The sequence below is a fragment of the Apis cerana genome, linkage group LG2 (genome assembly GCF_029169275.1).
Source record: "Apis cerana isolate GH-2021 linkage group LG2, AcerK_1.0, whole genome shotgun sequence".
Lineage (NCBI taxonomy): Eukaryota > Metazoa > Arthropoda > Insecta > Hymenoptera > Apidae > Apis > Apis cerana.
Window position 1 is genome coordinate 7,444,609 of NC_083853.1, and position 22,251 is coordinate 7,466,859.

The 22,251-nt window shown below is 41.4% G+C and overlaps 1 protein-coding gene across 15 annotated transcripts in view; it reads left to right on the plus strand.

Moving 5' to 3' along the window:
• LOC107996734 (RNA-binding protein Musashi homolog Rbp6) overlaps positions 1–22,251 on the plus strand; it is a 744,804-nt gene that overhangs the window by 432,096 nt on the left and 290,457 nt on the right. For 14 of the 15 annotated variants that reach the window (XR_009828789.1, XM_062070945.1, XM_062070935.1 and 11 more), the window contains one exon: positions 1,487–1,571. Coding sequence is in view for 13 of the 15 variants with exons in the window: in XM_062070945.1 (XP_061926929.1) it covers positions 1,487–1,571 (85 nt within the window). In the remaining 2 variants the exon portion in view is untranslated. Of the gene's footprint in view, positions 1–1,486; positions 1,572–10,216; positions 10,221–22,251 lie in introns of those variants that run through there. The other variant, XM_062070949.1, reaches the window with a different exon arrangement.

A 22,251-nucleotide genomic window follows, 5' to 3' on the forward strand; every position in this document is an offset into this window, starting at 1 on the left:
CGTGCCTCGTAAATCCCTGTAAACGAGGTACAAAAATGGTCGAAGTTCACGCGACACCAGTTCCAACTTTGCCCCATTCGAGTGTCTCGTTCTATATCGCGTATGTTAAAGGTAGCCACGTGCATTCAGTTACTGTTTCAGGAAGTCGGTTGGCCGCCGACGAAGAAGCTCGGCAAAGGGGCTTGAAATAAGGAAATTGTATCCATCAAAAATTCAATCTGCTCGAGGGCTCGTGGTTCCTTCAAGTAAAAAAAAAAAAAAGAGAGAAAGAGAGAAAGAAGAAAAGAGAACGATACCGTTTCGTGGAATTCTTGAGGCGCAGGTTCAAAAGGAAGAAATTAAATGATATTGGCCAGCAAGAAGAAAGAGAAGAAATTAAACTATCTTTAATTTCGAATATATTTCGTGATAAAAGTATAAAATCGATAGCGTGTTTCTCGTTAAATTAAATTGAATACCGAGATTGAACACTCGAGATATTCAATCTCATCTAAAACTCTAAAAAAAAAAAATAAGGAAAGAACTCTATAATCCACTTTCTCTATACGCAAATACATCAATCTTTCAGCACGGAATGCATCGACCATATTTTCATCACACGATACCTCGCGTCCCCGCAAAAGTTTCAATCCTCCTAAAACTCGTGTACAAAAAAAAAAAAAAAGAAAAGAAAAGAAAATTCACCACGGTGACAAACGACGACACTAGACGTCGAAAACAACGCTATATCCAATCTAGCCGCTATGTATCCTCGCCTCCAAATTCTCCATTCTCCTCCTCCTCCTCCGACGCGAGGGAAAACCGAGAAGAACTGCATGCACCAGATTCTTAAAAGGCAAGGAAAAGTATCCGCGGCGAGACACGGAGTTCGAATTGGCGCGTTCGCTTCCCGGAGCATGTGTGGCCCATAAATAACATGTAAATATTTTCAATAACTGCACACCCCAGCCCCGGCATGAAAAATGCAAACCGCTTTGCCGTCCGGTCGCTCGCCTCTCGCCTCCTATGCACCGGCTCCTCCAATCCCGGATACAAGCCACTCGAGATCGGCGACTACCCCCCTCTTTCGCCATCCTCCTACGTCCTCCTCCTCGGCAAACTATCTTTTAATATATCTGTATGTACACGGTGTCCCCCGCGAAATTTATGGCACCGGACGCCGCGCCGGCCGATATTTGTTTCGCTCCACACTCACGGCCTCCTCCACCCTCTTGCTGCGGTCGTCTTGTTGTACGAATCGTGTTGCATCGCGCGTGGTGAAAAGAGTCGCTCTAGGGGATGTAACAATTTCGAAGGATGGAAGCGATATAATTTTGCGAGCGACGATCTGTTGGGATTATATCATTTACACGAATATAAGATTTGGAGTAGATTGTCGTTAATTGAAGAATGAATTTGATTCGATCGTTTCGTCAATCAAATTGCGAATTGTCGTGAGAGTAATCCATGTGAAATATTTATTGTGTATTTCGTTTTCTGTTAACAGGGGCTTCGGATTCATCACGTTCGCAGATCCCGCGAGTGTAGACAAAGTGCTGGCGCAGGGTAATCACGAGTTGGACGGCAAGAAAGTAAGTATTCGAAAGTTATCGATTTATGTGACGAAAATATATTACTTGAAACCAAGGACGAAGCGTTTCTATTTGCGTACATTTTTATTACAAGTTCGTATCTCTATAAAATCGTTAGATCGAATGTCTCGTATACGTCTCCACTAAAATTTCTTCCATTCCCCATAATCGTTAATTCCATTTAATTCGACATAACGACTTTTATCATCGGCCAATTAGAAGAAAAAGTAGTTATATCGGGTTCACGCTGCTTTCGCGGCATAATTATCGAACGTATGGAAGTCGTTAAAAACGGTCACGTCTTCGTGGTGGCATTCCGTTACGCGCTAATAGGAGATCGTTAGTTCATCGTGCGCTCAACGATCGCCTTAAGATCGTCGGCATCTACTCTGTGAGACGTGTGCAACAAGCTATAGAACAGAGAAAGATAGATAACAAACGAGAAGAAGCATCGATCTCGAAATTTCGTCTCGAAAACATCGAGAAAAATCATGGTTCGCACGAGATCGATGAAAGCAATTAACCACCGTGGATTTCTTGATCAAGAGATAATCGATACAGCACGATCCAAGTTAATTGATCGCGTTGATGGATAAGATTGGACTCGTGTCTCGATTCCGTCATTTGTCTCGATTTCATGGCGCAAGAAATTGATTGGTTATTGGAACCACGTTCCAGCAAGCATCGAGAACGGGGCAAACAAATTTCGCTCGTTTCTCGGTGGAAATTCGTGGAGATGCGAAGAATACGGAGAGAATTTATTAAACGTTAGAAATGTTGGGCTTCCCTTTAGGGTAAAGAGATTTGTAGGGGAAGAGTTTTCTGTTTGATGATAAGAATGCGCGTGTCCGTTTGTACGTGTCGTTTCTCATTTTCAAAAAAAAAAAAAAATTATGTATAATTATTGTACGCGTAAACGGGTGTGGATAACGTGATTGAAGTAATTAGATTTTACGAAACTTACCACAACCGAACATTTTCACGTTAAACGACAATTTTTGAGCATAATCCTTATTATTCCCACTGAACATTTCGGTAATTTGTTTAAATTATCCGCCCCCGTAACGTAATAATAATAATCCGAACAAAACCATGCAAATTACGTGTATTAATGTCCAGTAAATTCATAAAGACACGCAATTATGCATAATACGTCCGACGTTTATAATACTCCAATCCGACGTTCACAATTTCATTCTGATTAAAACCAAAATTCCATTTTCACGACGTAATTATACCCCGTGCGTTCCTAAAGTCATTTACCATAAATATCTTCGAGTAGTCGCAATTTCGCACGGATATCGAAGTTCTTTTAATCCTCCCTCCACACGCTTCCCCCTGGAAAAATAATTTTCCCTCGCGATTCTCAAAAAAAAATCTTCGATTCCCCATCCGTCAAAGTTCTCTTCGATCGCACAAACAAAAATTGTCAACTCTCGAGATTCTTCTGAAAATTTTCAAGCGAAATCACGACATCGAAGAAAAGGAGGGGAACGGAGGGGGTCGAAAATTTCACCGGCTCGTTTCACGCGCGCTTAGACAATTACCAGCGACGAATCGGGGGACGGCACGCGTCGTTGCGCCGCCGCATTGACCGGAACGATGCTTTTGGCAGAGATTAATCGTGCCGCGCCGCGACGTGTCACCGTTTGCCAAATACATTTCTGCCCCAAGCTTCTCAGGAGACAATACGCTAGCCTGGAATAATATCGCGGGGATAAGGAAGGGTTGAACAGCGGCGGAGGGGAGGGCGGACAGAGAGAAATAGTTGCGGACATTAGCTGTCCACAGGAGCATAAGTACGACGACCGTGCACCCGCTCCCGTAAGTACTCCGAATACGTATTAACCGGTGGTGGTTGGGCGCCGTTGCTCGCCGTTACCTACGAGGGGTATATCCAGACTCACATAAATTTCGCGTAATTCGCTCGCCTAATGCAAATTGCTAGCGCTCCGCGCCGGTGTCTAACACCTTCTCGATAGCGCGCCGGGAAACAAGATAGGGATGTGCACGAGGCTAAACCTGCCGCATCCTATTTAAGGCTTATTCCCTCTCCCTTGCCCGCTTGCCTCTCTTTCCCTCCTACCTCGCGTACGTCGCCTTCGTTTCTTTCTCTGGACATTTTGACGAGATTCCATAAGGAATATTGCTTGGAGAGTGAATCGCGAGGGATGAAAGATTTGGGATTCTGTTGAAAGAATTAGGTTAAACATAGGATGATAAAGGAAAATGACGTGTAGGAGATACGTCTGTATAAATTGATATGAATTTGAAACGTATAGAGAGAAAGAGTTACGAATTTACCCTCCTTTTCACATTTTGAAAGTGAAAGTAACTTAATAATTCGAGTTACGAAGCCGAGAGCAAAATCTTATCTTAATGAATCGTTCCTTTTCATTTACGAGCTAGCTCACTATCGTAAATGGATCGCGGACCTTCGTCGATCTTCCTAAATCCGTCTAAACGAACTCGAAACCTTGCCTTCTATCCTCGATTTGCCATCGATTTGTCTTCATCCGCCTCTGTTCCTTCCCTCCCTGCCGTTCGTCATCCTTCGCAAGACGGGAGAAGAGAAGGTGAGGAGGGGAAGAAGAGGCCGCACTCTCGTCCACTGACAAGCTTCGTCACATTAATTAGCGGATCGTTCGTCTCCGACCGCGTTAATGAACGCTCTCGTGTTCTTTCTGAAGAGGCCCTTGGCCCGCGTTGTTCGCGGGGAGAAAATAAACGAAACAAAGGAATGGGGGCGAGGGGCAGGCGGCGGGCCGGAAGTCGCGACAACAGATCCTACACGCTGGTTGCGTGTCATCGAGCCGGATGAAAATTCGCCGCCCCCGCAGACGAGGAAGAGGTTGTTGCTCGACACCAGACACCGATTTCGTCTCGATTTTCATCCGTTTCGTAATATCACTCTCTCTCAGAACAGTTTCCTTCGTCGCTCGTTTCTTATTATCCTCCCCGCCACCGCCTCTCCCCTCTCTCCGAATTATAAAAATGATGAAGTGCCCGACGATGATACCGGAAAATACGTAGGATTTATTCGATTCGGGGATGTTGTTTGTTTCTTTGGTTTTAATTAAATAAATAAATCGGAGAATGGATCGTTCGAATTGCAATGAATAATTGTAAGAGGGATTATTAAAGTAAGAGGGATTAAAGGAAGTTTTTTTAGAAAATTTGAAAGAAATGGTATATATTTTTCTCGTTCTAAAAATTTCTAAAGAATTATTGTTTTAATTTGTGAAACAAATGGATATATTTGTTTCTCTCTCTCTCTCTCTGTCTCTCTATTTTATCTTCTATCTTCTGCATGCAAGCCTGCACACAGTGCAACGATCGATCTTTCTAAAGTTAATTCTTGGTCCATTTAAAATAATAGTATTTTTTTATTCTTGAATTTTTATTTCATCTCTGTTACGGTTATTATTAAATGTTTAATTCTTTTTTACGCTCTAGTTTCATTCAGTTTTGCAAAAAAGTGAAAGATTCCTTTATCGCTGAATGAAAAACCTTTGCGTGAAACTGGAACGAGAAAAATCGCGGATATTAACAAAGCTTACTCTTTTAATCTTAAAAAGATTTTTTACCGACATAGGTAGAACGCAAAAGATCAAATTATATTTCCAATTCTTCCTTATCAAATTTCCCTTCGCACAAATTTCGCACAAGAGATAATCTCGTCCTCCCCCGATAATTTCGCAAAAATTCCCCGATTTTTCAATCTCCCGACGAAAAAAAAAAAAAGAAAAAAAACTACCACGTTACGTTCGAGCCATTTCCACCAGTCATTCCGACCAGTTTTGCCGAATTAACGCGATTCAATGGGCGCCGAATGATAAACGATGATCCATCGGATTATCACGGGCGAGCAGAAGAAGACACAGCGGCGCGCACCGGTCGGCGGACATTTTTGTCGTCCGATTTCAGGGTGGGTGCGTGTCACTGGCAGGGCCGGTTTAATATTATCGAAAATCAGTGGGACGCACGAGCGATTCTGCGAATCGATGCCAGATCGTGTTCCTCTCTATTTGCCCCGGGACACAATGATTTCGCAAGCTGCCGCGTAAGCACCCGCACCAACGAGATGCCTACGGCCGATCAGAATGGCCGTTAGATTGCGCTTAATCGCGCTTGATTCCTGATTAAAAAGTACATGAATCGCACGTGCCGCAACCTCATTTGTCTCTCACATTTAATCCATCAACAATAGTTACAAATCAAACGGGGTTGCATACGCGATACGCGTGAAAATGACACGATGTCGAGCAATTTTTATTTATCTATTTTTCTCTCTTTTTTTTTTTGGTTTATTGATGATATTGTGCTTTTTTTTATTATTATTATTTATCGCGTGTATCGTGGATATTCCGTGCCTTCCTCTTTTTTTTATTCGAAATTTTTTTTCTTTCCTTTTTTTTTTATTATTTTTCAAAAAGCGTGCTTTTTACGTGTACCATTTTTCGTGGCGCCAATCGGAAATACTATTTTTGTGAGTGCCTGAATCGCATTCGATGCTTTATACCGACCAGTTTCTATTCTATAAATTATCTTTGAAACGTGTTTATAATCTATACAATAGTTTTTAGTTTTTTTTTTGTGATCGTGGATATAAATTAACGTAGAAATATCGTACGTAGGATTCATTTTACTCTCTGTTTCAAGTATTAAAGATTCGCGATTAGATTGTATACGATTGTGCATGAATATCCAAAGACGAGAATAAAATTCTTACAATCCTATCTCCTCATCGTTCGAAAACTTGATACGTATACTTGTATCTAAACAACTTGTATTAAAACAAAAATTTCCACTTGGAAATCTCCGACGAATCCCGAACGAACTTTTAATACGAAAAAGAGCCGCATTTTGCGCGGGTAAAGCCGAGAAAGACACCGAGAACGAAATAGAATGTCGTGTTCAACCCGACGTAGGATCTTGCAAAGGGTTGAACTCGAGAAATTGCACTGTCACGGAAGTCTGCCGTGTAATATACAGTTTCCCTGATTCCGAATATTAGTTTTTGTTGATGCACGGTTCAAACGAATGTTGCTGGATACTAGAAACGACCCTTTTTCCACTCACCTTCATCCCCGTCTCGTGATACGAATATTCCGTGATATACGTGACGATACGTGCGGCGTGCAATTAGATTTGTTACTACGAAATGAGCTTCGAGGAAGGGAAACCGGTGCCCCCTTGTATATCTGGAAAAGTGTGACGACACGTGTAGGGTGTCACGAATGAACTCCTCGTATCACGTGTCACGTTCTTCTCGTGTCTCAACGCGATACTCAAACGTGGAACGCGATTATTGGCTACATTATATTCCGCGTATCGTGCGAAAAGATGAAACGACACGATCAAATGTTTCCGAGTGGAATTGACGGTAATTAAAACCGTTGTGAAATTATTTCACGTGTGTGTATCTTGCACGAAGAAATGTGGATTATTTTATTTTCGAATTCGAGTGGAATTTTTTTTCTTGCAGAAACATATTTCTCGATGGATCGGAAACATAGATTTCCCGAATTCTCGTTCGATAGTGCACGAATTTCGTGGATATCTGAGAATGCGAAAGGATACCGTGTGTCGATTCTCCTTCTTGACCGTGGATATTTACGTTTACGATATATTCAAGCACAAATTTTGTTCTGAAGAATGTGGTGGGTGTTTACCAGAGTGTTTTATTTGAAACCTTTTCAGGGGAAACATGGTATCGAGTATCTCGTGCTACTTCTTTTCCTTTAATCTGATCGAACTGCAATGAATTCGATGTATCTTAATGCGGACATAAAAATGCGGAGAATATCACACGGAAAAGTAGAATAAGAAAGTATCAAAAATTATAATGTAATTTTGACAGGTTGTAATGATACAATTTAAAATTATGGATGGATGGATTTACACACACACAAGTGTAAAGATACATAGGGAAATGGAGAAAGGTTAAGAGACATGGGAAATTGTCAAAGCTCTTTAGAAATATCTCAATGGCCCGCATTCCCGAATCGAAATATTTCAGGGATTCACGACGCGATCTATGCTCTTCTTCCGCCTCCTTTTCTCCTGTTTTACGAATAAATGGTGTAGCTACTAGGAGAAAGAAGAATGAGGGTTTAACCTCTTTGACTCACTCTTCCCCGTAACGATTGCAAAAGGGAGCATCACAAAGGGACGAAGGAAGATCGAAGCGAGATATAGGCTCTCGATCGGTTCCTCTCGAGTTTATATATCCATCGAGTATTCTCGTTCTTGGTAAATCGTCGCACGTTGATGGAATTAATTGGTTGGGAGATTTCGGAAGGAATTATAATTTTATACCCAATATTTTTATCATAATAAAAAATTCGGAATTATCGATATTTTAACGTTGGCAGTAAAAAATTCCACGTAATTCTGATTTTTAAAATTTCAATTATAACATAATAATTAATATTAATCGAAGCGAGCGATAATGAAATGAAGTTATAATCCACGTTATAAATTAATTCATTATATTTCGATATTCCTATCAAAATTCCCTTACGTGTTATCGAACGAATAAAAATCCAACGAGGAGATTTCCTCTTTTACAGTTAGGATTTCTCTCCTCGACCACCATCCGAATAATTTCATTCGAATCGACGTCACGTAGAGAAATTGATTTCGCAATTGATCGCGCAATCTGGACAAAGTCCAGGAACGAATATCGCGATTTTATTGCCATCATGAAGATTCAACCGGTGACTCCGAGAGAAACGGAGCGCGGTGTTTCACGTTCTCCCTCTCGTTTCCTTTCCTCCCCTGATGCTCCTTAAACCCTTCACGTACGCTTCGAGCATCCATTCGAGCTGGTGGTTCAGAAAATGGTGAAAAATAAGCAGCGTCGCTCATCCACGGAATAATTTATTTGGAGGGCCTGAAGCCACTAAGCCTTGCGGAAATTGTCTGCAGTCCTTTACAAAACTCCAGCCACCCCTGATTCTTCTCCTCTCCCTTGAACCTTCGCTTCTCCTCACTTCTGCGCGTTTCTTTCTTCCTTCTTCTTCTTCTTCTTCTCTCTCTCTCTCTCTCTCTCTCTCCTTCGTCGAGCGAGTCAACAATACGAGAAGCGTCCATTGTCGAATGCTTTTAAATTTGAAATACAAACCGTCTGCCTTACCACCCCTCCTCGCTCGGCACCCACGCACCACCTACCGACCCCTTCCTTCCTCCACAACCTATCAACGTCATCGTGCATGCGCACCTTCTATCCAAAAGGCTTTCACACTTGCATTTTTTTTCACCGTTCTCGATTTCAAACTTTCCTTGCCTTTCTCTCCCTCTCCCTTTCTCTTCCCCCTTTTCTTTCGACTCCCTTTACTGCAGGTGGATCTCAAGTTTTTGTCCTCTTCCCCGTGTCCTGCGTACCTCTCGTTCCTCGCGAAAAAGAAATTCCAGGAAATATTGTCGCTACGTAGAAGCATTTCGAGGATGGATTACATAACTTTGGATGATTCGATCGATCCAAGTGGAAGATCCCAATACCACGAAGAATCTGTTTTTTTTAAATAGCTTCCCTCAAATGCGATCATTCTTAGACGAATCAAGAATCTTACGTAATTACGCGATTAACAGAAAAATTCATCGAGATGTATCCGTTCGTTGTCGTGCAGTTCAAGTGATACAAATTGGCCGTAACTTTTTACTTAGTAATATAATATAATACAAATATTCGCATTTACAAAGAGGTTATCCATTTTCAAAGAATTCCAGGGGACGATAAGATAAATATCAATTGGTAAGTCCAATTCTGAGCATGCAAATCGTAATTAAAACGCTGCCGTAACGGCAACCAGCTGTTCCATATCCCATAATCTTTTAACGAATAGAAACAACAATGATAACAGTAATAACAGCTCTTTCTCTCTCTCTCTCTCTTTCTCTTCCCTCTTTTGTAACGAGCAACTCCTAAAATCTCGCAACGATTCACCGTTGAACGATACATTAGGTTCAGAATGATCTCGTTAATCCCGGGCCACTGGGTTTCGAAGATATATTCCCTGCCCTTTCGAGCAACTTCCGCTTATCAAGGCCGCGAATTAAACTGCGAAACAGAGGCTCCCGTAGCATCTGTTGCTACCACGGCTTTAATTCGTTCCCATTGCGCGTTTCGCGGTCGGTATTCTGTATACGCATATATGTATACGTGTATGTACACACGAGGGTTGTAATCACAGCGAAAACAAGTCGAAACTAGGACGGTTGGTATCTCGCTGCTTGTCGGAATAAAATTACGTAAAAATTGGCATGCATACGCGGAGTTAGAAGGTACGAGATAGCCGCATGATTTACTCTAATTGTTAAGCATCAGTTTGTTCGAGAAGTTTCGTTTATGTATCCAACTTGAAACTCGTTGTTTTTTTTTTGTTTGTGTGTTTTTTCCTCTTTTTTTGAAGTTCTTTTTTTTGGAGTTGCTACTCGTGTACGTTTCGTCCAATTTTCAGGATAATGGTTTCGTAGAGTAATGCTAACTCTTAACGATCAAAATTGAATATATATACACGCAATTGAATATGTACGCATTAAAGAAAGGAATATTCGTTCGTCCAAAACACTTCAAAATTATCCGCTGTTTATAAACATTTCTTAGGATCTTGTAAAAAAAAAAATTTTCTCCTCGGCAAGAAATCTTTAAAAATTGTTCGATATGATCTTGTGGATTAAGAATCTGTCTACTCTATTTTGATCGTACGCACAATAACAATTTTTCTTGAAATTGAAGTTGAATAGAAAATTCCACTCGATCAAGATTCGTCGCGTTTTATGATCGTTTATAAGCCCGACGAGTTATTTTTTCCCCTAAGGCTGTGCCGTTGCTCGAATTCCATCGATGATTTATTCTTCTATTTACCGATATATCGAACGGGGTGAGAGCGGGAACGAAATTTTTCATCGCGATACCGGCAACCGGTGTCCTCGTGCATGCATCCTACACGTAACGAACGCGACGTGAAATTACAATTTCAGCCGGCGTCGCTTCCATTAGTCGAGCGTGTAAATCATTTTTCCCTAATGCGCTAAAAATTCGGCCGGAATATCGGCACATGAATATTTCGTGCCCGGACGAATCTGATAACGTTGGATTTTTGATTACGATTTAACCAACTTGTTTCGCGATTTCGCGTGTGCACTTCGAAAATTCGAAAATCCGGGTAAAAACCGTATGAAATTGTGTCCAGGGACGGCTCGTGCTTTTTTCCAAATATCGTTTTAACGAAAAATCCTGTTGCAAGAAGTGTTTTAACGTTGTGCGAAGGTGCCTCTGAAAATGTTTATTTGATATTACTGAAAACCGATATAATGTATTTCGGTAAGTCATTTTCAGAGAAATTGTAAAATATATCTAAATATTCCAAAATCAAATAATCTCAGACACCGACAATCGTAATTGAAAATGTTCGTTTGAATTAACGAAACTCGTGATCGTAAAAAAAAAAAAAAAAATGTGAATAATAGTTGTTTTCGATAATTAAGAGGAGGGAATAGAACCGAGGACGAATCAATGTCTGGAATATTCTCAACGATATCCGACGTAAAACGAAACGGCGAAATTTACCCTGGATACCTCTTGATACCATCCCCTCTGATATCCGGGCATCGAGGAAACACGATCTCCTTAATAGCTCGGAATCAACAGCAACTTTTCCGACCAATTCCTCTCCTTGTCAAGGAATAAACTGTCACTGTCAGTTTGAGCAGTCGGAATGGAAACTCCCCGTGAAAGTTACCCCCTTAGTTATAAATCAGATCGAGACAGGGTCTTAAATATTTCACGGAGAAACTTTTCCTTTCCTTCTCGAACCATCTGTCGACGGATGCATCCACGTTTCAAAGTGAAAAACCATCTGGAACGTGCCTCGGTGTCTTTTGAAATTTTTAACAGCCACTTGTGCTTTATGCGGCTGTTCAATTAATTAATCTTTCGGCCGAATTCGCGCGCGAATTGGCTGGCCTCTCCTTGGGCCGCTCGTTAAGGGACAGTCTTAATCGAGTTTAAATTGAAATTTAAGTGTTGATTAATCGCTCTTGATTGTTGTTGTTGAATTGTTGGATTGAATTACACGGCTCATCATTTATGAATCGATGTTTATGTACCGCTGGACAAGAATTTTACATAACCGCTACAATTAACAAATTAAATGATAATTAAATAATAATAATAATGATTCCATTTCTGTAATATTAAATTCTCTCGAAATAAATTCTCGTATATCTCGAAAATCTCGTACATTACAAATTTTCGTTTCATATTTATCACGGTATAGTTTCGATTTGTACGATAAGATTTCGACGTAATAAAATTTATTTGTATGTGCACGTACAATTTTAATCGGCAGTTAATTTTTGTATCCAAGTAACCAGAAAAAATAAACGCGTAAAATAAATTATATATATATAAAAAAAAAGAAAGAACCATCAATCGCACAATGAAAGTTGTACTTTAAATTTACAACAATTCACAAGTGTATCGATTTCAATCAGCTAGATAACGCAGCATCGTCGTTATTAACGATCAGCCACTCGACGAACGGCATTAAAATTTGTAACAGGAATAATACGGTCGGTGATCCGTAAGGGCACAAGTTTGACGATATTTTCATGACGCACGTCGCTGGACCGCGAACACCGCGGATAGAGTTTGCACGCTGCGCATAGTATATGGCGACGTATCATGAGTGTAAAATACCGCGTACACGTTGTAGGCAGCGGGTACCATGCCCTACCGGTGCATGAAATATAAATAATTAGTATGATATATAAGCCGGCTGCGGCCGGGTGTGCGCGCCGCGATATATCGACGTGACCCACGGCTTTATTTCGAGACTGGCCACATTTTATCCGCTAAATTAGCTTTTCCTCTCGCGATTTATGTCACTCGGTTCGAGAAAATTGCTGCCAAAATAGATAACTTCCCCGGTGAATTACCGGTGAAAAATCTGAAGAACATGGCGCCGGATCTCTATCCAGTTCTCGTGAATATAAACTTCTCTCCCTGTTTGATTTCGTTCATTGGCTGCACGTGTTGTTTAATCCCTTTGAATATTTTATACTGTGGTATGGTGGTGTGGTATGGCATCAAGTTTTAAAATTGATTCTCTTTTTCTCTTTTTTTCCTTTCAGTATCTGTTTTAAAATCGGTCGATCGGAGGATCGTTGGAAAAATTTTTGGGAGAAAATAAACGATAAAGGAAACAATTTGTTCCGTTGCATCGTGTTTTTAAACGAGATCCTTGATAGATATGCAAATATTTTCGGGGCAATTGTTCGATTTCAAGGATTTATTCGATCGATTTATTGTATCGTATTGTAGTTTTTCTTCGTAAAGTGTTCGTCTTGCGACAATTTGCAGCAAGAGTAACGGAAAAACAAAGGGGGTAAATTGGTCGCGTGAGAAAAAATCAAGATGCGTGAGCCGGTCCATTCAAAGTAGACACGAGGGAAAGTGGTATCACGTTTCGGTTTCACACACGAGCTCTTAAAAGCACACTCGGTGGCTGGCTTTTTCCTTTGCAATAATTCACAAACGGTTCTCTCTCTCTCTCTCTCTCTTTGCCCTTTCGTTCCGGCTAACTTTACAAAGAAAAGCTAAATTTACATTTTTTTCTTCTTTAACCGTCTTCCATCCATTGCTCAAGGATAAAAACTAATTACCTCCTCCACCCTCATCTTTCCTCGAGTCTTTCTTTCAAACGATAAATGTTGCACGTTCTAACATTATTCCAATATTCCTTATTTCTCATCATCAGCGTCGAAAAAAAAGTTATTCGCAAGGATTAAGAAATGGAAAAAAAATAAAATCCTAAGTCAAATATCATACCGAACGATTGCCAAGCGTACATCGCTTAATTCGTAACAAAACAAACGGTATCGATTCCTTATAAATTCCATCTCCCGGCAAAGAGAGAGATGGAATTACACACACACACGCGCGCACACACAGGATTCGATAAAAATAACGGACGCAATTGTGTCGGAAATGAAATGGAAGGGAACAATTAAATCACATTGTTCCTTTCAGCGGCGTATATATCGGCGGAAGCATAGCGTAAAAAGTGGATAGGGAAGGGAGACAGGGGTCTGGTCAGTTTTTACGATACAAGTGGAAAAAAAAAGAAGGAAAAAGAAAAAAAAGAAAAAAAGAAGGATAACGGCGAGGAGACAGCGCGCCGCTGACTGCCACACACTCGCAGTCCCCCCCTCCTCTCCCTCCTTCCTCCGTTCGAAAAACCACCCTCCTCGACCTCCCCCCTCTCTTCCGCCTTCCACAGCCACCGACGCCGCCGCCACCGAGTCCCTCATGCTTTCGCTAACTCTCGGTCCCTTCAACTCGCCTCATAGAGCCACATTCTCGAGCGATCCATTTCCAGATTAAACACGCGTAAAACTCCACTCTCCGCTGCGGTACACACAAGAACCTTCTGTCCCGCTCTGTCGCGTGGCTCACCTCTCCGCTGCGCATCTCTGTCCCGCGTTACACACCCCCTCCTCGCCCCGCTCTGGGAATACGCGAAGGTCTTATCTATCCCGTTTTGCGCATGAGTGCCACCAGAGGGGGAGGAGGGGATTGGAGACGAGGAAAAAAAGAGGCACGGTTTTCGTCCACGAGGTTCAAAAACTCGTTCCAGGCAAATCTGTGAGGAGGGTAGAGGAGGGAGGGGAAAAGGGTCTTTTTTCCTTCCTTCTTTCGAGTTGCCCTTTTCGGACACGCGGCGAAAGGCATTCCTTTTCGAGGGAAGGGGAGGAATGGCCGCGCGTTTCATAATAAATCAAGTATCGTCGTGAGTGGGAGATGAAAAAGGGGAGGCTCTTTGTTTCGGACGGTGATGTACCGGCTCCCTCAAACTCCCTCGACTTAATGAGGATGGGAGAGAGAGAGATAAAGCTCGAGGGAAAGAAGGAATGTCGAAGAGGACACGGGAGTTGGATTTTTCTCTTCTCTCTGTGAGCGAGATTTGATTGGAGAAAGATGGATGTTTTTGAAGGAGGAGATATTTCTTTCTTCGGGAGGTTTTGGGGAAAAAATGTTTAATTCGAGGGAAGATTCTCCGCGAGCGGAGATAAGCTAAATCCTTTCCATCCTCGTGATTTTTCCAACAGTTAGTCAGACTTGGAATTAAATAATTCTAATTTATATTGAATATATTAAAAATGGAAGATGTTCTATATATTAGATGTTACTCGCACTTTTGACATATGGTTATAAATAGTATAACCCGCAACTCGGATCGAAATTGAAAAAATTATTAAACGCGGTTTGAGAAACGTTACGGGAATCAATTTCGCGTCTCTATACTCTTAAACAACGTTCCATTATGGACGAGGCGCAATGATCGAAGCAAGAATCGGACAGTGTGTACACGTTCCCACGGAGTAAGTGGAGTTAGGGACTTCGGCATCGGCCGGTGGTGGCGATGGTGGTGGTGGTCCGGCGCTACGCTGGGAACTGGGAAGGGTGTTGTCGATTATCGAAGTCGAAGCCTTCCAGGTAATTGCATAGTTCGTTTTCTTGTCCCTAGCCGTGTTATTGGGAACACTTAAGCCGATAAGACGAGTTTACGAGGGCGGGAGAATCCATGCGTTGATTTTCCTAAATTATAAATACATTCCAAATCGCTCGTCGCCGCGTTCGATTAAAATTAAAAGTGACCGTGAACTTGGAACGAACGAACTTGGAAACCATTTCCTCGATTTCGTTTCGTCAACTCGATATCGTAGATATCGTATTGGGACAGGATGGGAGGGGAGGAGAAAGAGAAAGAGAAGAAAGAGATGTCTGTGGAGGAGTGGAACGGGGAAAGGACATTGTTATTCTGGCCGCTTAAATAATTCATAAGCAATATCACACCGTTGCCGCGGTCACGTCTCGGCTTCCCTCCTGATTGGCTCGAATTTACGAGCCATTGTCGCCTGATTGGCCGCGCTTGTGCGACGGATGGTGGTTTCGTAAAGAAAAGCACTTTATCGCCTGAAAGCATTGACGTGCCAGCCGAGCACCGGTCCATGCATGAAAAGGAGCGAGAAAAGGAGGAAGGAAGAAGAAGAAGGGGAGGGGAGGGGGGCGAGAAAAAGAGGGAAGGAAACGCTTGCGGTAATTTCTCCCTCTTCCCTCCCCTCCCCCTCGGTTCTAGCTGTCCTTATTTTTCCTATAAGCACGGGACAACCCGCTTTCACTTCGATTTAACTTTGTCAAATTCCTTCGTTCCGCTCGCACAGAACGGCTCCTTCGAGCATCCTACGAGGCGCGAACAAAGTGAAGGCAAATTGAGTCTTGTTTCTTCCTTCGTTTTACCGCTTCCAACGCTCTTTCTTGCCGCGCTTCGAGGCTTGGATGATTCTTTTTTCTTTCTTCTTCCTTCTTTCCCTTCCTCCCTCCCCCTCTTTTCTTTCGAAATTTCTCTCCGTCCGCGCCAAGAGTTTAATATCTCTAAACATTTTGTTCTGCACATTTTCTGCAAAAATGTATTCCTTTATGGTACACCTTCGTTCGGTTCCCGTAATCTTTCGGCTCAATTTGCACAATTTGCCGAAATTGGATCGCAACCATCCAAGAATTAAACTGCGCTTCCCTCCAGCGTTGAAAACGTTTGCGATTCCGTTCCGATCGACTCGCGTGTAACGAATTCCCGTGACAAACAAAACTCATCCACCACGCTTTACCATAATTGATCTTGGAATACCCCGCCACCAATTCACCGCGAAACTCGCCCTCAACTATTCGACAAGTTGACGATTCGTATGGCCGCCTCTTCTCCCGCGAAGGGAGAAGGAAGGACAGGAAGGGAAGGACCCGCGAGCTGTTGAAGAGATATTATGCCCGACACACTCTCTCCCGCAACCAGCAATTTCAGTTCGGTCTGCTGGACCTCGTTGTCCGTGACACTTTGACGCAACTACGAACAGAGAGAGAGAGAGAGAGGGGGGAGGAAGGGAAAGAGCGAGGAAGAGAGAGAGAGATAGAGTGTCCAGGGTGCGCTTGTGCAAGGCAGTTATGAGTTGCTTAATTGTTTTGTCACTGTTCGTCCCTCCTCATCGTTCCTCCGCTTCATTCATCCTTCGTACTCTCGTCTTCCTTGTCATCGTGTCGAGTTGTGTCGAGTTGTGTGCGTCCGGTCCTCGAGCGGAGAAACCACCCCTCTCTCTTTCTCTCTCTCTCTCTCTCTCTCCTCCATCTCTATTGTTGCCCCTGTGTTACGTTGCTGGCAACCCCCGTCCCCCCTCTCCCCTTGTAGAGTTCCACGAATGCTCGGGATCGTTTCCGGAATAGTACTGGCTTACCCCTTGACAAGTTATCTGTGGGATTCTAACGTTAGGAAAATCGATACCGGGACACCATTGTTTGCCTACGGAGATTCGCCGGATGGACCGCAAGGAATAACTGTTGCTTAAGTTATTCACACGCCGAGGGAAATCAATTCGATGCTGTGTCCGTCCCTCTCGTCAACGGCGGCTTCCTTTTTTTTTTCTTTTTCGCGGCTTTTTCTCGCGGCCGCGCCCGATGCATATTTATGAACCATCCCCGAACACGTCGAGAGCCGGACTTCGATCGTAACGGACTTCGCAATAAAACGTTTTTCGCAAGGAGCGAAGGAGCAAAGGTGGGGGAGGGAGTGGAGGGGAAGAGGAGTCGAGGGGAGGAGAAGTAAATTGGATTTAGTTAATTATTTTTGAGAATGAAACTTTTTATGCCACGAGTCAAGTCACGCATCGAATGAACGTTTGACGAAATCATTTCCTGAGATCTAGTCTTTTTTCTATTCTTATGCGTGCCACCTATGAAAGTTTGTTCCGAGTATAGAGTAAAGGCAGGAAGTTGTTTTAAATGGAACACAGGGATTGCTTTCTATCCTGATATTTTTGAACGCTAGCGGATAAATAAATTATTAAAGTAAACGTTAATAGGGGAGGTTGTAAGAGATTTAGGATATTAAAGGAAAGGTTAAACGTTTCTGTTTTCTATTCTATATTTGAAATTTTTTAAATAAATATACGTGTATTCTAATGGGTTAAAATTCTTATCGAGTAAATCGATGGAATCACGTACTTTTTAGGAAATTAAGGAGCATCTAACTTGATTTACGATCGATCTGATAAATTTCAGAAGCCCTTGAATTTCGTAATATCGTTACAGGAATAAGATCGAAGAAAGACTATAAGAAAATTGTTCGCCTGGTTCTAAATTATTACCTCGGTAGACAATATCGAAGTTATTTCAACCAACTATCGATACGAAATACTATTTTAGTCAACGAAAAAAAAGGGAGGAAAATTTAAGAGTAAAATTTACGTAATCTCGATTCTTTCTACCTCTTTTTCCTTAACTTGTTTTTAAATAACAAATACAATTTCTTTTATAAAAAAAAAATCCACGTTTTTCTTTCTAAAATTCCCGCTAAAATTCAAAACTCTCAGATCGATCGAACGAACTTTACGTAAAATTTCATCGCAACCGTGTCTATTATTTATCGATCTTCTCGATCAGTAGCTTCTTCCTAGGACAGCAGCGACCGCGGGGTCGAATCAAAATAAAGAACGAGACGAGCAAGGAGAGGCGAACAAAGGAGGAGGAATATTAGAAGTTTCATTAACTCGGCTGAAGGGCCGGCATAAAAAGCTGCGAGAGAAAGAATCTTGGGAATTCGAGATTTCGAAATCCCGTAAGCGGAAGCCAACTTTATAAATGCCACTACTTCGAAATCGAGCTTTTCATTGCCCTCCCTCTTAAGAACGATCGCTTTATTCGTCTCCAGAAGGGAGCCAGGGGGAGGGAGGATCGATCGTTACTCGAAACGATGACTTTTAATCAAACTTTAATCCAGAAACGTGTACTCTGGCAGCCACGATTTCCTCCGCCACGATCGATCGTTGACGACATCGTCGATATCTCGCATTCGCGCGATTCTCTCGTTGAAAATATATATATATATCTCGATGAAAGGAGGGAGGGGAGGAGGCAGGGGGTTAATCATCGAAACGTCGCGACGCCGATCGAATAATACGGCCCCGCGAGATGTTTGCTTACCTTTCCGCCCCGTCGAATGGAAAATCGGCGCGTCAACGCGGCTAACGTTTCGGAACTCGATTGAAATTCGAGTTCTCCGCGATCCTACGAAAGGGATACCAAGCAAGGGAGCGAGATAAAATGTGGAACGAACGCATTTCGAATTGTGTATCTGCTCGTGAAAATTCAAGTGATTTCGGCTTTTAAATTTAAAAGCCGGTTGTTTCGGGGGGGATTTTCGATCCGGGCTCCGTTGAATTTTTCAGGCCGCTTGTGATTTATTTTGACGTTGGCGATCGAGGAATAGATTACGCGGAAGGGGAAATTGGCAATTTGCTGCGGTGGACGACGAACGTTTCAAAATTATTATCGTCGGGAGCATAATTCTTTCAAATTGTAATTTATTTTATTACGTATAATATTTTATTATCTCGCCACTCCTATTGTCCTTATATAATATATATATATCTTTTACTTTGTTGTTGAAATCCTGGGAAATTCAATTTTGAAAATGTAATCATTATCATCCCCCTTTGTTCGAAAATTTAATCATTTTTTGTTAATGGTAATTTAATTTATTGCGCGGATCTTCTTTATTCTACAAAATTGCTCTTAATTTTGCAACGTATTTTTGTAAAATGTAATTTTTATCTCTCCAAAGTCTCCAAAATTTTGTTATCCAATAATCTGTTTCCATTACGCGTTAATTTTATTCCACTTTCTATATAAAAATTCAATTTTTTTAATTTTAATAATTACTCCTCGCCTCATATTACGTGACCTCGAAATTTTTCTTCTAAATTGTAATTTATTTCACTGGATGATCTCCCATAGTATTTCATTCATGCGTTATAGTTATCATTTTTCCTGTATAAAAGTATTTGTTTATAGTCACAGATTAATTCGAATAGCGTTTATCAATTGACAGATCCCATCCCTTTCCACTCACGTTCCTCAGATTTTTGTTTGAAAAATTCTTTCGTTTTTTTACGAATGCGTTTGAGTTATAACAGCCTGGAAGCCAAGCCTCGATAATTTGTCGACCAGCCACGACCCATTATTTCCCTCATTCTTCACCCTTTTCATTGCACGTGCAAATAAATCTGTGTTGTTTTTCCTGTCGCACTTGTTTCAATTTAATTCGTCCAGTTTGTAAATTCATCGGTTGCCTTCCTACGTTGCCGCAAGAGGAATAATCACAAAAAAAATGAAATGCACGTCACTGTACATACTTTTCAAAGAGATGAATGGTGGTCGTGCGTTCGCGTATAACGTGATTATATCGCGTTCCATCCCAAAATTTTTTCCCCTCCGTCCTTATCAAATGTGGAACGACATAATGAAAATGGTGTCCTGTGTACAGAATACAATTATCGCGTATTATCACGCGAATTCACATTCGAACTACATTCAACTAGTAGATAAAATTATTAAATCGTCCAAATATCAAACGAAACGCATAATTATTCCGCGCAAATTTCTATCTTTCATCGATTGCGACCAGAGAACCGACATAAAAAAAAAAGAGAAAAAGGATTCCACGAATCGTATTCAATTAGTAAAAATATTTGACACCCCGTTTAAAATACTAAAATATTAAAATACCGTTGGAATTTTACCCATGTTGGATATTTCACGGCGAAGAGGTAGGTAATTTAATACAACGCTGTAATAATTCACTGCTGATTATTCGTTTTACAACTTTCAACCGAGATAATGTACACCCATACGTTCGCTCCAGACAGAGTGTTTACCGGTTTTTGTCGTATTTATAAATATTGTCGGAGAGAAATTGTTGAAAAAGGGAACGTATATCGCGCACACGGTTGGAACACAACGGTTGAAATTTATTAAATTGGCTCGCATTTCTCATCCGATGTGAAGAATTTCTTTATTTCGCGCGATCAATCAATGAAATCGTAGATTCGTGCCTAAATCTAAATCTATTTCATTCGGATGCATACACGTTTCGTTTCGATTTCTCGTGACAAAACAAGGGATAGAAATACAAAGCGTTACGAGAAAGTGTTAAAATAATTCGTAGGAAAATTTATTGAATTTATCATCGAAATTCAGTATTATCCTAATAAAATTGTTGCTATATTAATATATTTGTATTAATAATTTTTCATCAACAAGTTTTGTAATTTATTTTATGGTATGAATAAGCACACTGAAAATTCTCCTATCTTTTTGTCGTATGGTAATTAAAATATTTTTTTATAAAGTGACAAATGTGCGTGAAATTTGGTCAGAGTTAAATTTAAAATTAACACGTTATCTCTTGCCAACAAATCGTCTCTATAATCATCCCACGCAAGTCTCAAAATGTCATCCATCCGGATCCAAAGATAAAAAATTGCTTCAAAGAGGAGCAATGATATTCCAAAGCAGACAATCAACGTCGCTTCCAAGAGGATTACATCGTGCAACATCCTCGAAATAAGAAACGATGGAAACGCCTCCGTAAATCCTCGCGTTTTAATATCTGCTTATTCTAAAAATGGTTAATTAAAATCCACCGTGGCGCGCAAAGCATTCCTCCTCCCCACCCCCTCCTCTCTCGTAATATCCATCCAAGCTTAATCTCCGTTGAAATATCATTGAACTAATAAACCACGAGTTCTTCCCTTCCTTCGTTTATCTTGCCACGAGGCTGCGCATTTACATGACAAAAGTAGAAGAGGGGGGGAGGAGGCAAATACGTTAAACGAATCGAAAGGAGGCGATTAGCTGCCTCGACTGCTTTTATTTCTTAATAAAGTCGGATTATATCCAATCCTTTTTCCCTTCTTCTCTTTTCCTTTTTTTCTTCCCTTCTTTTTTCTCTTCACTTGTCGTCCTTTAATTCTTCACCTCTTGACCGAATACAGTCAAGCCGTCGTTATACGCCCGTTCGTTTCTCCGGCCTGTCCTTGGCTGCTCCTTTCTCCTTCGTAAAAAGAGAGTTCATCGTGTCGGCAGATGCCGGCTGCTAAAACGTTTGCGCGATATTGGCTGGCGCCGAATGCCGGTGACGTTGTCGAGAAGATTTCTGACAAGCGTTGTTATTAAAAATTCCCTTGCCACCTGTACGCCGGCTGCGAGCGAAAAAATCGAAATAGGGGGAGGGGAGGGAAGGATGAGATATATAGCGAGCTGTGTGAAACTGCGGAATAAATCGTGTCATCGTTGTATCGCGTTTCGCTTTAAATCTGTGCGCATAGATACTTTGTTGTCTATTTTTTTTTTTTTCGAAAAAAAATTGTTTCGTTCCCTTCTTCCCTCCCTCTCCCTTTGTTTTTTTTTTGTGGCACAGTTTTCTATGCTCTTTTTAATATTGTTCCCGGTCGATTGTTTCCAGAGAGGATGAAACGATCGTTCGTATAATTCGGTTAACATTGCCAGAGACCGTTGTACAAATAAATGTACAATGTTTCGTTTTAATGGGAATAACCTAATTATACTTTAATCCGCTTTGACAAAGGCGGACGTTTGAAAACCATGAATATAAATAGCCAGATGAACCGGTAATCGCGGTTAATTCCCGATTAATCTTTCCTGCCAATTTCATAAATTATATCCTGCTCGAAATTGGCCGCAGTGTCAACATGTATGGAGGAGCACGTAGTGGAAATATTTCTGAGAAGAATTAGGTCACGGCCACTTCTCCAGGCGCGG